The 14,235-nt window shown below is 38.6% G+C and overlaps 1 protein-coding gene and 1 non-coding gene across 2 annotated transcripts; both read right to left on the reverse strand.

Moving 5' to 3' along the window:
• Positions 1-5,074: 5,074 nt before the first annotated feature.
• On the reverse strand, positions 5,075-12,912 carry C8H8orf37 (chromosome 8 C8orf37 homolog). The gene is made up of 6 exons (XM_032222206.1): positions 12,694-12,912; positions 11,611-11,707; positions 11,391-11,461; positions 9,375-9,440; positions 8,194-8,289; positions 5,075-6,791 (listed from the first exon to the last, which is right to left on the reverse strand). The coding sequence occupies exons 1-6, from the start codon at positions 12,864-12,866 to the stop codon at positions 6,632-6,634; spliced, it is 663 nt and encodes a 220-aa protein (XP_032078097.1). The 5' UTR covers positions 12,867-12,912; the 3' UTR covers positions 5,075-6,631.
• A 181-nt stretch (positions 12,913-13,093) lies between these two features.
• TRNAS-AGA lies at positions 13,094-13,175 on the reverse strand. The gene has a single exon. It is a non-coding gene; the product is annotated as a tRNA-Ser (tRNA).
• Between the last annotated feature and the right edge of the window lie 1,060 nt (positions 13,176-14,235).

Below are 14,235 nucleotides of genomic sequence, written 5' to 3' on the forward strand. Positions count from 1 at the left end.
GAGCCTTGGACCAGTGGGGAGGAGACAAGGGAGAGTGATCCGGATGCCAGCAGTGGGTTGTTCCTGGATGCCTGACACCGAAGAGCTAATAGGCGTCAGGAACAGTTGTGCAAGTACAGGAGGTAATTGCACTCAGCTGGTGGTCATTAGGCTCCTCTCCAGACTATAATAAGGACTGCTTGTGCACACGCCCCTCTTGAAGAAGTCAACGCATTGACTAAAAGTTGGAGAACTTTTGTAACTAGCTTGGCAGGCTGGATTGCTGCCAAGGTTTGTCTGAGTTGCTAACAAGGTCCTTATCTGTTTGTTATGCTTGGCTTTCAGCTACTGAGGTTTTGGTTTCTTGCTAATAAAGTACATTCCAGTTAAGCTTGTCTCGGCATTCGTTACTGAACGGAGGAGGGGGTCAGAACATATTGATATACAGCTAGCCCTCAATTTAGAACCACAATTGAGATTGGATTTTTTTTGCCATACGTTGGTCATTAAGCAAATCACATGGTTGTTAACCAAATCACATGGCTAGATTTAAGAAAATCTGACTTCCCCAATTGACTTTGTTGGAAGCTGGCTAGGAAGGTTGCAAATTGTGATGACATGACTGCAAGATGCTGTAACCATCATGAATGCAAGCCAGTTACCAAGCATCTGAATTGTGATCCCATTCCTTTTATTTATCCCATGAATTACAGTCATAATTCACTTTTTCTGAAGATGTCATGACTTCAAACTATTGTTATTCAAGTGGTTGCAAGTTGAGGGCTACCTGTAGTTAATTTCTTGTATATAACAGAACTCCAATGCTTTTCTATGATTTTACAGAATAAATGCTAATAGGATGTCTAACTTGATCTCTGAAAAGATGGTAGTTTTCTTTCATTCAAAATGGGCTGTGCAGGTATATAGGAAATGACATTTGGTCTTTTTAAAGTGATGTTTATGATGCATCAGTATATGTGTATGAAAGAGACACAAAATTACTGTGAAAACAAATGCTGCAATATAATGCAGGATTAGGGCTATCAGGACAATAGTTTAGACCAGGGCTGTCAAACATGTGGCCCACAGGCTGGATGCGCCATATAGTGCCCACGCCCAGTTAGCGAAGGGAAAAAAGTTCCGATATGTCACATGCCACCTCTGTGATGATGCGAGTTTGACACTCCTAGTTTAGGCCATCTTCTCCAAGAGAAGAGAGAGATCTGCTCACAGAAAGAGAATCTGAGTTTGGATGTTCCTATCACCTCACAGAAAACTCAGTGATACTTGACTGATGGGCTATCTCTAATGAGATAGCCGAGGTGGCGCAGTGGTTAAATGCAGCACTGCAGGCTACTTCAGCTGACTGCAGTTCTGCAATTCGGCTGTTCAAATCTCACCGGCTCAAGGTTGACTCAGCTTTTCATCCTTCCGAAGTGGGTAAAATGAGGACCCAGATTGTTGGGGACAATATGCTGACTCTGTAAACTGCTTAGAGAGGGCTGAAAGCCCTATGAAGCGGTATATAAGTCTAACTGCTATTGCTATACGCTGTAGGTGAATAGGGAGTGAGCAAGAAGGCATCTTGCATCCAACAATGTTATTATTCAGAAGAAGGAAATAATTCCAACAGGTCTTTGGGCGATTATCCAAATAATGTCCAGATCTCCTCTACTATGGCAAAGAGGATAGTTCAATTAATACACTGTGCTCACCCATTTCAAAAGATTTACAGTAAATATATTTGCACTGGAATGTATGCAAAGTCTAAGAGTCCATCAAGCTACTCTAAAAAAAGCAAACCTCTCTAATACAGAAAATTTCTTGTGCCTTATTCAGAGAGACAATTTCAGGCTTCCTCCTTTTCTCCCAAATTTGTTTTACCTGTTGCAAAGTTACTGGGGGGGGGGGGGAGGCCCTCTGTGGAAAGCCATCACTGGTTTCTAGTGCCTAATGAATGGAAGAGCTAATTTAATTCCTACAGAATAATTCTAGTGCCTAATGAATGGAAGAGCTAATTTAATTCTTACAGATTAATTAAAAAAAAACCTTTGACAAAATAAGCATTAAGAGAAGAGCATTGTAGCAGAAAAGGACTCATTAACTCTAAACTGCATTGATATTTTCTGTTCTATTATTTTGGTTATAAAATTGTTAGCTGCAAAATTGTGTCCGACCCATCGTGACACCATGGACAACATTCCTCCAGGCCTTCCTGTCCTCTACCATCCTCTGGAGTTCATTTAAACTCATGCCTAGTACTTTGGTGACTCCATCCAGCCACCTCATTCTCTGTCGTCTCCTCCACCTTCTGCCCTTAATCTTTCCCAGCATTAGGCTCTTCTCCAGTGAGTCCTTCTTTCTCATTAGGTGGTCAAAGTATTTGAGTTTCATCTTCAGGATCTGGCCTTCTAGAGTAGCCAGGGTTGATCTCCTCTGGGACTGACCAGCTTGATCCCCTTGCAATGCAAGGGACTCGCAGGAGTCTTCTCCAGCACCACAGTTCAAAGGCCTCAATTCTTTGGCACTCAACCTTTCTATTTATTTATTTTATTAATTAAAAAGTACTTATTCCCTATGTTTATAAATATCTTATTATTCCTCAAGGGGTTCAAGGCAAGATACATTTTATTGCCTTCTCAATTATATCCCATAACAATTCTGTCAGATAGGCTGGGTAATGTGTTTGACATATTTGTGTTACAAAAATCCTGAATGTGTAATGCTGTATTCATATGAACCTGACAGTTTGTGGAATGGCTTCAGGGAGGAAGCCAATTATATTGAAAATGAGGTACAGTAGATCAAATTAAGGATAAGACTGCCCTCTACAGGAACATTCTTTTTCCATTTAAATGTACTGCCCAGAATCAGGGACTTCATCGACTTTAAAATTTAATGGAATCAGGGAAGCCATCAACCTCTGCTTTCAGATAGATGGACAAATATACAAATATACCAACAGATCAGAGGAATAATCATGGAATCACCATGCTCAGGGCTCACAGAAGAATGCAATGCAGCATCTAGAAACTAGAGCACTCCTATGCATACAACCAAAAGTATGGATTCAGTATGTAGATAACTAGAAAAACCACTATATACAATATTTTCAAAGGAATAAAATTCACAAGGGAAGACTAAAACAGCAATACGCTGCCTTTCCTGGAAGATCTCATCTGTTCTGACTGAGATTTCCCAAGAGCCTAAAGCAAACTCCTGATCCCAACAAAAACCCCTTTTATTAATTTACTGTGAATTCTACTCATTCACATCCAGCAAAGTCTTTCAGGGAGGATTTACAGTCACAGACTTTATCTGGCTTGGAGAGCTGCCAGGCCAATATCTGCAAAACTTGGTGACGAATCTCGGAGAGTCACAAGTCAATTAAGCGAACTAATGGTCTCCTGCAAACTCCACTCCCCTTTTGTTCCTCTTTTATTTCCTTTGAGAGGGGCCATTCATCATCCACCTGTGGCCTTACTCTCAAGTTGACCCTGTTCTTTAGCTGTTCCCTCCATTTGGCAACTCTGCGTGTGTGCACACTGGGAACAGACTCCAGCTGTTCTTCTGCCTAACTGATGTCTGACTCTGAAGGCAGCTGATAACTGGCATAGGGCTCTGGCTCCCTCTCTGCCTCCAACACAAAGCCCTCATTAGAGCTTTCCCCAGACTCCAGGACTAGTCCATGTTCCTCCCTAACCTCCTCACTGTCCAAATCTGCTGCCAGCTGTGCTGGCCGCTGGTGGGCCACACCACCATCACCAAAGGAAAATGACAGTAAATGAGAAAATCAGGTCTGTAGAAAAACAACACACACTAAACAAATGTTCAATTACTAAAGTAACAACCCAACTTTCTGCAAGAGGAACTATGTAGGAACATGATTCCGATGAACACAAATGCACTGTAGCAACCCAGAACATCTGGAAAAGGAAGCATTTGGAGAAAAATGCTGTTGAAGCACCACAAGAGTGGGCTCCATGCTCATCATGCTTCAGACGCCTCCTTCTTCAAATTGTGCAATTTGAAGGAGTTTTCTGGTGGATCGTGAGAATGGCGTGACGTAGCTGCGGAGAGAAGGCTGTGCCTCGCATAGGCTGGGAGTGTTTGCCAACAGCTGAAGAAAAGAAAGTAGGGCACTTTCCATGCACTGGTGAGATGGATAGCTGGGTAAGGCAGCTTGTCACTGCACTGCAGCAGCATCCCAACTTGTGCACAGCCTGCACCCAATCCAATTCTATTATTGTATTACTTCTATTTTGCTAGATTTAGTGAAGCCTCTTTATTACTTGAGGTTTATTGGTTAGACTTTCATCATCTTGACCCATGGAAATGAATCCCTCATCAAATTCCATCATCACTTCAACTTCTACCCTACCATCAACCTTAGCCTAGATCTGTATGTGAAATAAGTCCATTTCCTTGATGCTATAAAAATAAACCACATAATGGTGACATAAATACCATGTTATAAAGGAAACATACAGACTAACATGCATACCTAATCATTTTCAGTTTCTATCGAGCACACCACCAAATTATCTGTGCTCAGGCTCTATGCTACAAAGAGATTTGTTCTGACTCACTTGTCATAGAAGCTCAACTGAGGGAATTAGACCAGGCATTCAGAAAACTGTTTTCCTAAGGAGATTAACGGACAAATCAAAACAGCTACATCAATTCCCAAGGATGAACTATTAAAAGCCAAATAACAGAAACAGAACACCGCTGCTTGTTATCTACAGTTCACTGCTCAAGCTACTTAAACCCATTATTAGTAAGTTACAATCCATATTGGACAATGATATCGCACTTTCTCAGGGACTAGGTGGTAGGCCCATACCTGCATACATACACCTTTCAATCTGCTGTAGAGTCTTATAAGCAACAAAAACAACAGGATGATGCCAACATGGGAACCAATCTCTGCCACAAGCCCATATATTTACTTTACCTCCACATCTGCACACACACACACAAAGATTAGAGGTATCTATACAAGTAGTCCTCAACTTACAACCAGGGGTTTAGTGATTGTGAGACATTACAATGTGACACTGAAAAAAGTGACATATGACCAGTTATTGTATTATCTGTATTATTTTATTATTATTAACAATAGTGCAATTATATAGAACATTCTATAATCTAAGTAATACCATATCATCAATAAGCATAAATGAATTAAGCAACTGATAAAAACAAAATAATTTTAATTGTAAATACTAAGAATATGCCTTAATTATTGTAACATTACAGAAAAAAATCTGTTGGAGGTTGATTTCCATGTTGTAGTTTTAACTATTAATTTATCTGATTATGATTCTAAACCTATTTTATTTGTCTAATTTGTATTACAATACAAAAATTATTTTTGATATAATTCTAAATGTATTCGTTATTAAAAAAAAGCTGAAATCAAAGGTATCTATTTGTATTTAATGTGTTTCTGATCATGAACAATAGCTATTGTTTTAGCATAATGTTAGTTCAGTGATTTTGTGTACTACTTGCGTGTTATAAAACTTTAAATTGCAACTCATTTCTAAATTTTCAGTGCCACAGAAAAATGATTGAACATATTATTGAATGATGTGACGTAAGTTGAATAAATAATATTTAAACAAGAATTACATTTAGGACACATTAGGTTAATACGACATGGCAAATCATGATGCAATTATTTTTTTTCAGAAGAGGAAAACAGATAACAGTAAGTCAAGACAACCTTTGTACAATATTTTGATTCTTAGATTTAAACAAAACACTCAAATGTGATTAGCTTAAATGCTGAATAGCAATTGTAAAATGAACTCACCCTGCTATCTAGTTTTATGTACATTTGTACCTTTCACAAAGAAGAATAGCTGATTCAAAATATCATTTCAGAAAACCTTTTGGCTACTAATGCTTATTACTAGAAACACTTTGCAAGATGACCAGATAGTGAGATGAGCATAAACATTGTATAGCCCAATTCAACACATGTTTTCTTTGAAGCAAGTGCCAGTGGGGTTTACTCCATGTGCGTATGCACTGAAACAACATTATGAATATGGTTTATATCTAGCAATTATACTTTTCAGAGTTTTTGAGCTATAGGGCCTTCTTGTGAGTTTCAACTAGCCTATTGTATTTTAATTGCATAACTCAGCTTCTGATACAAGTTTTAGGATAATACTGCTGCAGGTCTGCATTAATTTGACTATAACAACAGCTGGATAGTCAGAATCTCCTTTGAAATATATTGTGTCTGACTATTTTAAATCTCACATTTAAATTTTTTTAAAAAATATTAAACTAATGCTCTAGTCAAAGAATAATATTTTATTTCATGTCTTTTCTTTCTTTTCAGTTTTATTATTCTTTTGTTGGTATTAATTGAAGGAGCTAACAAATCCAAAGACCTTTATCAATGTACCATTTATCTAAAACCATTTTCCTATCGTAGCTTGGTTCTATCAGCAATTAGAAGTGAAGCCTCTGAGCAGGTGTAACCACATTAATAGGTTTATGAGGCAAAGTGCTCACTTTATACTGGAACAGCAGTAAGATCTACATAGAACATCCTCAGTGCACCCTACATGATGCCAAGAAATGAACAGATGATTTTCATACAGATGTGGATACTGCAGAAAGCAAGCCAACATCAGCCAATATGTTTGCTACAAACCCAACGGAGCTGTCGGTCCATAGTGAGATCTGTTAATTCATCTATAGATCTCCAAGTGCACTGGCAGGCATACGCCCGTGATCCCTTCTTCATTAGCATCTTTGTTTTCAACTTGCTGAATTCAGGCATGTTATTCCTAAGAATTAAGAACATGAGATTCTGCATGGTTTTAAAATATCATTGTTTAGAATAAAAAGCCACTGAGTAGAAGTACGTTCCTTCACATGAAGTGAAGTTCTGTCAATTTCTGACTTTAACCCTGTGACTCCAGTTGATTCTGGAATCATTGCTGTTCCTCCATTGTTCAGTAGTAGCATTGTTTATACAGTATGTGTGTTTATGCATGCAAAGAAATTGCAACGGGGAGGGACCTACTCTTTCTTTGCAAAGCAGAAAAACCTCTAGATGTTGTAGAACAGCAACTCACAACAACACTACGCGGTCTCGCCAACAGTTTCATCATCTGGATGAAGACCAAAATTACAATACAATACAATAAAATAGCAGAGTTGGAAGGGACCTTGGAGGTCTTCAAGGCCAACCCCCTGCCTAGGCAGGAAACCCTATACCTTTTCAGACAAGTGGATATCCAACATCTTCTTAAAGACTTCCAGTGTTGGGGCATTCACAACTTCTGCAGGCAAGTATTCCACCGATTAATTGTTCTGTCAGGAAATTTATCCTCAGTTCTAAGTTGCTTCTCTCCTTGATTAGTTTCCACCCATTGCTTCTTGTTCTACGCTCAGGTGCCTTGGAGAATAGTTTGACTCCCTCTTCTTTGTGGCAATCCCTGAGATATTGGAACACTGCTATCATGTCCCCCGTGTCCTTCTTTTCATTAAACTAGACATACCCAGTTCCTGCAACCGTTCTTCCTATGTTTTAGCCTCCAGTCCCCTAATCATCTTTGTTGCTCTTCTTTGCACTCTAAAGTCTCCACATCTTTTCTACATCGTGGCGACCAAAACTGAATGCAGTATTCCAAGTGTGACCTTACCAAGGCATTATAAAGTGGTATTAACACTTCAGGTGATCTTGATTCTATCCCTCTGTTTATGTAGCCTAGAATGGTGTTGGCTTTTTTCCTCTCTGGTTCTTTCAATGGAATCCATTGAAATAAATCAGTATTTCATACCAGATATTCTGAAAGTGCGAAAACTCGTTATCCTACATATTAAAAAATAGTAATCCCATATCATTCTACATATATGATTCTGACATTATATTATAGGAATAATTTCTCCATATATTTATGATTTAATCATTATCGCATACATTTAAAAAAATCTTTTCTCTTACTACTTGACTTGATGGAATTTAGTCTTTAGTACTGTAAATGGGTTTAGGACTGCAAACATGCAAAACCAAATATAACATGACATGAGAGCCATAATAAAAAATGTTCATTTATGTTGCCCACAAGGGGAAATATCTGAACTAAAATATGTTCTATCAAAAAATAATTCAGCATCACCTACCAATAAACTTTCAGTGGGAATACACTTAGAATCCCTGATAATATTGTCCATAATGCTTACCTAAAAAAGAGGTAATCACATGATTTGTCCCACTGATAGTCATTATAATGCAAAACACGGAAGTCACATGCAGTGCAACGTAACTGATCACAAGTTCTATTGAAAGAAAGAAAACACAAATGTCACTGGTTTATTTAAAAAGAATATGAGGCCTCCAGGACAGTAGTTTGAAAAATTGAACAATTGCTTTTCAGTTAACTTTTCTTTTTTTCCATTGAGTAATCAATTTAATAACGACATTGGACAGGTTTGGATTGGAAGAAGCTTAGTCTTTTGGGGACAAGTACAATCTCTTCCTGCGAGGTATTTATACAGCTATTGAGGCCAGTTGGCTTGCCAATAATTATGATTTAGGTACTCAAAAACTGCACACAGGCTCTTTCTAAAGGAGGATGATCCCATTTAAAATATTTAAACTTCCAATTCCAAAACTCAGGAACTATCCATAAACAAAGTCATCTTGTCAGGATTCAGTCTCAGTTCAAAGACATACATTTACCACACACAATATCTGTAGATATTAGTTCAGGATATGCACAGCCCGTCCTGATTCAAATGTTATCCACATACTGGTGATATTCAGCTTGAAAACCCACAATGCCTCCAGAGAGGCACCATCACTCTATATACCTTTTGGAAGATAAAACAAAATTTATTCCTTTCCCAAATTCTGTTGGGAGTTCATATATGAATCTATCCCAAAACCAGGTGCTGAATTGAGACAGCAAAGCCTGAGAATAATTGGTCTCTGCCACCGAGACCTACATTGCAGACACCATCGTCTGACCCTTTGTGACTCTGTGGTAGTTGGTAAGCCTGTAGACTTTATCACAAGATGGTCTAGCCATTGATACTACAGTAAGTACAATTTCTCTAATATCCAGGCCGTATCTCAAGTTGAGGCAAAAGCTAAATTGAGGGTGTGTTTCACTGTATGCATGGGAATGAAACTGTGCCAGATCCATAATCATTACAAAGGCCACAAAATTCTAAAAAAAAATCCTGCTAAAGCAGCATTTGGGAACCAGTTCTGGAGTTTTCCAGTGTTGCAACGCTAACCTCTCAAAGTCTGTCTACCCCTGTTCTAGATTACATTAGATGGTTAAGGTGCAAACTCAACAGTTTGATTCCTTCATGAGATAGAATTAACACGATTGGCAGTATTAAAAAAGACATCATACCTCTGTGAAATATTTGTTCCAATACCATGTGGTGCAGTGCTTCCACCAAGGTATACTGGGCAACATCTACCAAAATTAAAATTAGGAGTGTTTAGAAATGACAGTCATATTATAAACACTTTATTTCTTAGGCTTTATTATCATAGCAAATAGGGAAAACATTTCAACAGCTTGGAAGAATGATAAAGCATGGCAATTCAGAATAGGTTTATGTTTATTTGTGAAAAGCAAAAAAGTGCCCATTAATCACCAAATAATACTATAGAAGATTAAATTATGAAATTAAACTAGTTATAAAATATCAAGCACAGCTGAAATAATAAATGATGTAAGCACTTAGAAAACTTTCAGAGATGCAGAGCTGGATCAGGTTAGGTTGGTTAATAAGGGGTTGTGATTTTTGCTAGTTCATATGTTTGGAACTATTGCCTGGAAAAACCTAATAGAGACTCTTTTACTGCCTTCAGTTCATGCCCAAAACTCACATTTTCTCTAGAATCTGACCAACCTTAGGGGTGATCAGACTCTTAACTTATAGGAACTTTTGGGAAAGTTCTAGAACAGGGGTGTCAAGCTCAAGGCGTGGATCTGGCTTGCAGGGTGCTTAGATCTGGCCCACGAAGTCGCCCTGGAAACAGCAAAGGAGCTCGGGAGGGTTACATGTAGCCCTCCTGAGCTGTTTTTGCTGGCAGAGGGATATAGGAGGCCATTGCAGCTGAAAATGGAACTTGGGAGCCCATTTTCGCTGGCTTGGGCTACCACAGGCACCCCTGACACGAGTGACATTGAGTTGGCGACACCTACCTTGCCCCCCACAAGGTCAAACACAACCGATGCGGCCCTCAATGAAATCAAGTTTGACACACTTGTTCTAGAACATATATTTATCAGAATAAGATATTATTATTTACAATTAAGCTCAAGCACAATATTTAGAAATTGAACTAAATTCATAATACTCTTCCAGACAAAATCCTTTTTTTTAATTCTCCCTTTTCACTGTATACATTTAACTGTATAATTTCAGAAATCGAGTCATTTTGTTGTTGTCATGATTCCAACAAATAGGAATCAGGTTTTTTTTAAAAACAAACACACACAAATTTACAGATCCATTTAGATCATCCAAAAATCTACCAATAGTTCTTGATCTATTTGTCATCTGGTTCTCCAGTTGACACCTGAAAGAAAAAGCATGTCTTCTGGCACATTCCTTATGCCCACTGAATCCTGTTTTCCTTAAATGTCTATGATGCTCTTAATTTTAAAAATATGAACAGGAAGCTGGGATACTTTCAACCAATATGCTATCCTTGGCTTGTATTTTCACAATGTCTCTAGGCCCCCTATAAAAACTAGAAGCACTCTTAGAAAATAAAAAGATGATTGGCTACAGTCTAATCCTTTGCCTTCTACTATATGGACATTGTAAGGATGGATGCAGCCACAATTGCATCTATTTTGTGAAAGTGTCTGTAACAGTTTCAAAATTCCAGATGACCCTGTGTTTTCCGGTCTACTGTAACTGAAGCTGCATAATTATCTGAGAATGATTCTACTGAACTCAGCCGAACTTATTGTTGTAAAGCCAGGTATATTTTATAGTAGAAATTCCACCACTCATAATAAAATTTATTTCCACATATAAGATTATCATCAGTCCATCCATCCATCCATCCCCCAGACATCTAATTTGTCATCCTTTTCTCCAGATTTTAATTTTTATCCAGCATGCTTATGGGAAGATGGAATGACTGCAGTGTAGATTATATATAGCTGAAATAACCATGTTTCCCATTTTCCTTTCCTTTCACATATTCTGTCGCTTTGCTTATTCAGTTTTGAATGCTTATCCCCACAATTGTTGCAAAAGAGATTCAACAATAATGGATGTAATCTAAGTGTAACTAATTCTGGATCCAACCCAACTTCTCTTTCTTGACTTACTGCCAATGCAATGAAATTTAAGTTAGCCATTTACTAAACATTATTTATTTAGTTGTAAATCTTACTTACTTCTTACCATGGGTTTGAATGGAAGTATTGTTATTTTCAGATGCTGAGTTGAATAATCTAGGAGTTTGTTTCTAGAAAAAACAAAGAGAATAAAGGACCAGTTAACCAGTTGCATAATTATAGGGAAGAGGTGAAAGGTTAGGGAAACATACCACACCAGAGCCCCTGCTGACTCTGATTAACCAATGTGTTTTTCCTTTCTCAGAGTCTATTTACTTACTGTGAAATTTCTGATATAAGTACTTTCATCTATATCCTTAATTATTTCATCAATGTCCTCTTCTTCACTGGCTCCTTTTGTCAATATTTTCGTAAATCTAAATAAGAAAATGGAAGAGAAGCATTACTTGGTTTTAAAAAAAGTAGTCATACCAAATGTTCCCCTCAAAAAAAAAACCCCCACTCTCTTCACAGTACTTTTATTTAAGAGTTAACCATAATTCAACAAAAAAAGGCTGCAAGCTTTGAGATTTTCCAGAAGTCCTCAATAGTTTAGGTAGGATAAAAATTAAAGAAATGTGGAAAAAGAAAATGTCAACAATTTGAAGGTTGTGAACACCTGTACTTTAGAATCATACTGTATACCAGTGTTTTTCAACCACTGTGCCGCGGGACACTAGTGTGCCGTGACATAGTGTAAGGTGTGCCGTGGGAGAATTACTTTATATATAGTCAATATAGGCACAGAGTTAAATTTTTTTAACATTTTCTAATGGTGGTGTGCCTCGTGATTTTTTTCATGAAAAAAGTGTGCCTTTGCACAAAAAAGGTTGAAAAACACTGCTGTATACTGTATGAGTTGAAAATAGAGTATACTCAGTAAAATAAAGTTTACTCATATAGTATACACCAGGGGTCCCTAAACTTGGCAACTCTGAGACTTGTGAACTTCAACTCCCAGAATTCTCCAGCCAGCTGGCTGGAGACTTCTGGGAGTTAAAGTCCACAAGTCGTAAAGTTGCCAAGTTTGAAGACTTCTGGTATACACCTAGGCACATATAATACACAGTTACCTGGATGACTCAGAATCTCCATAGACACTTATAAGTGAAACTTACAAGGTTTAGAATAAATATGCATTAAATAGGGAAGTCCTTCTTCTATTGGCCGGGCCTCCGATGTGTCGAGAGATGATTATAGGTCAACCCACCTGGAGGGTGCCAGGTTGGGGACGGCGTCGCTGAGGCACCGGAAGAGTCGTTCCAGTCCCTTTGTAACCTTGTCTTTTCCTCTTAGCCTCAGTCACCGAGGAGGTGGGGACTCGGGAGAGAGGGGGGAAGGCTGGAGCATGCGCACTGCTCACCTGGCCCTCTCTCCCGCCGCGGCTGCTTCTGCTTCCGCCTCGTCTTCCTTCTCGAGGAAGCGGTCCCTTTTCCGACTCTGGCTGGCTCGGAGCCGCTCCGAGCAGTCCCGCCTCGAAAGACGACAAAATTTGTTCTCTACCTCGTCCAGCAACGCATCCAGGTCGTCCGCCATCTTAAAGCTAGTCTCCGCGAGTCGCGCGCTGTTCCCGTCGCCACGGTAACCAATAGTAGGCGGGGCGGAAAGCCGCGCGCATGTGGCCACGCCCTCCCCAGACCCTGGCCTTTTCCGAAAACGGATTAATAAAGTGAAACATAAAGAAAAACTGAATTTTCATTGTGTGCCGAAAATGTGTCTCTACTGCTTCCCCCCCCCCTGTAAAAATAAAATAAATGTTCGCCCGTAGTCGGCAGGATTCGAACCTGCGCGGGGAGACCCCAATGGATTTCTAGTCCATCGCCTTAACCACTCGGCCACGACTACAGAACGTAAAGATATTTTTTCCCGGCACAACTGAGCTCGTCCTGCGTTGCGGCTCCATTGCAATGACGTCATATTTAACAGGCCGCGGGACAGCGGTGCGATTGTTTTTTAGCAGTCGCGGAAAGGAGGAACGTTTATTTTTTCCATAAATAGCAATTATAAACTACTATTAACATCTTACTGTTCACTTTGAATTGCTTTTGTGTGTGGTTGTTTCCAACTTTTCGTGCTTTGAGACTCTGATTACTTGCTCTCGTTTCCGCGGCGTTTGATTTTAAAAGAAGGCTAAAATCCCTTATGCAGATTGTATAGTTGCACTTTCTTTCATTTTATAATTATTCATTTTGTTTTGGGAGAGAAGCGCAGCTGAAATCAAGTGGTCTTAAGATTCATTGATCTTAGTGGGGCATTTTCAAAAAGTACTTAAATTAACTCCTGCCAGTTTAATATCATTCTCAAGGTCTATTTCTACCCCTCTGCTATGGGATGTTTATGCAGAATTTGTACTAAGGGATCTAGTTAGTACAACTAATAAATGAATTATGAATGCCTTTAAAGGCAATATTTATTACGCTTTGCAGTCATAATTTTAGTAGATGAGGTTTTATTTTTCTCTTTGGTTGTCTCACCTTTTTTTTGCAAGTTCCAAGAGATCGTCAAATTTCATATAACCTCTTTATTTATTGTATTCAAATTGGAGTTGCAGGCAACAGTGCCACTCACCGGCCAGAATTTTTTTCATGCTCTAAGATTATTTAATCATGTCAGTTTTAACTGATTAGTCCATCGTATATAATTTGCAGGAGATCAACAACATCAGGAAGATCTGTATTTTTCTCTAAATAGTATGTATGTAATTTAATGTAAATGCTATTCCTGTATTTATTTTTTTGGGCCTGTTTCATCAAAATTGATGCTGCCAAGTAGGGAAAAGGAAATGCAGGGTCAAAAGGGAAACACATCCGCATTATTTGGTAGCACAAAAGTGGAATTTTTTTTCTAATAAAGTTTGGCAACTGAATGTTGAATAAATGATTTCAGCTGAGCATTATCACTTTTA

This window comes from Thamnophis elegans, chromosome 8, assembly GCF_009769535.1.
Source record: "Thamnophis elegans isolate rThaEle1 chromosome 8, rThaEle1.pri, whole genome shotgun sequence".
In the NCBI taxonomy this organism is placed as follows: domain Eukaryota; kingdom Metazoa; phylum Chordata; class Lepidosauria; order Squamata; family Colubridae; genus Thamnophis; species Thamnophis elegans.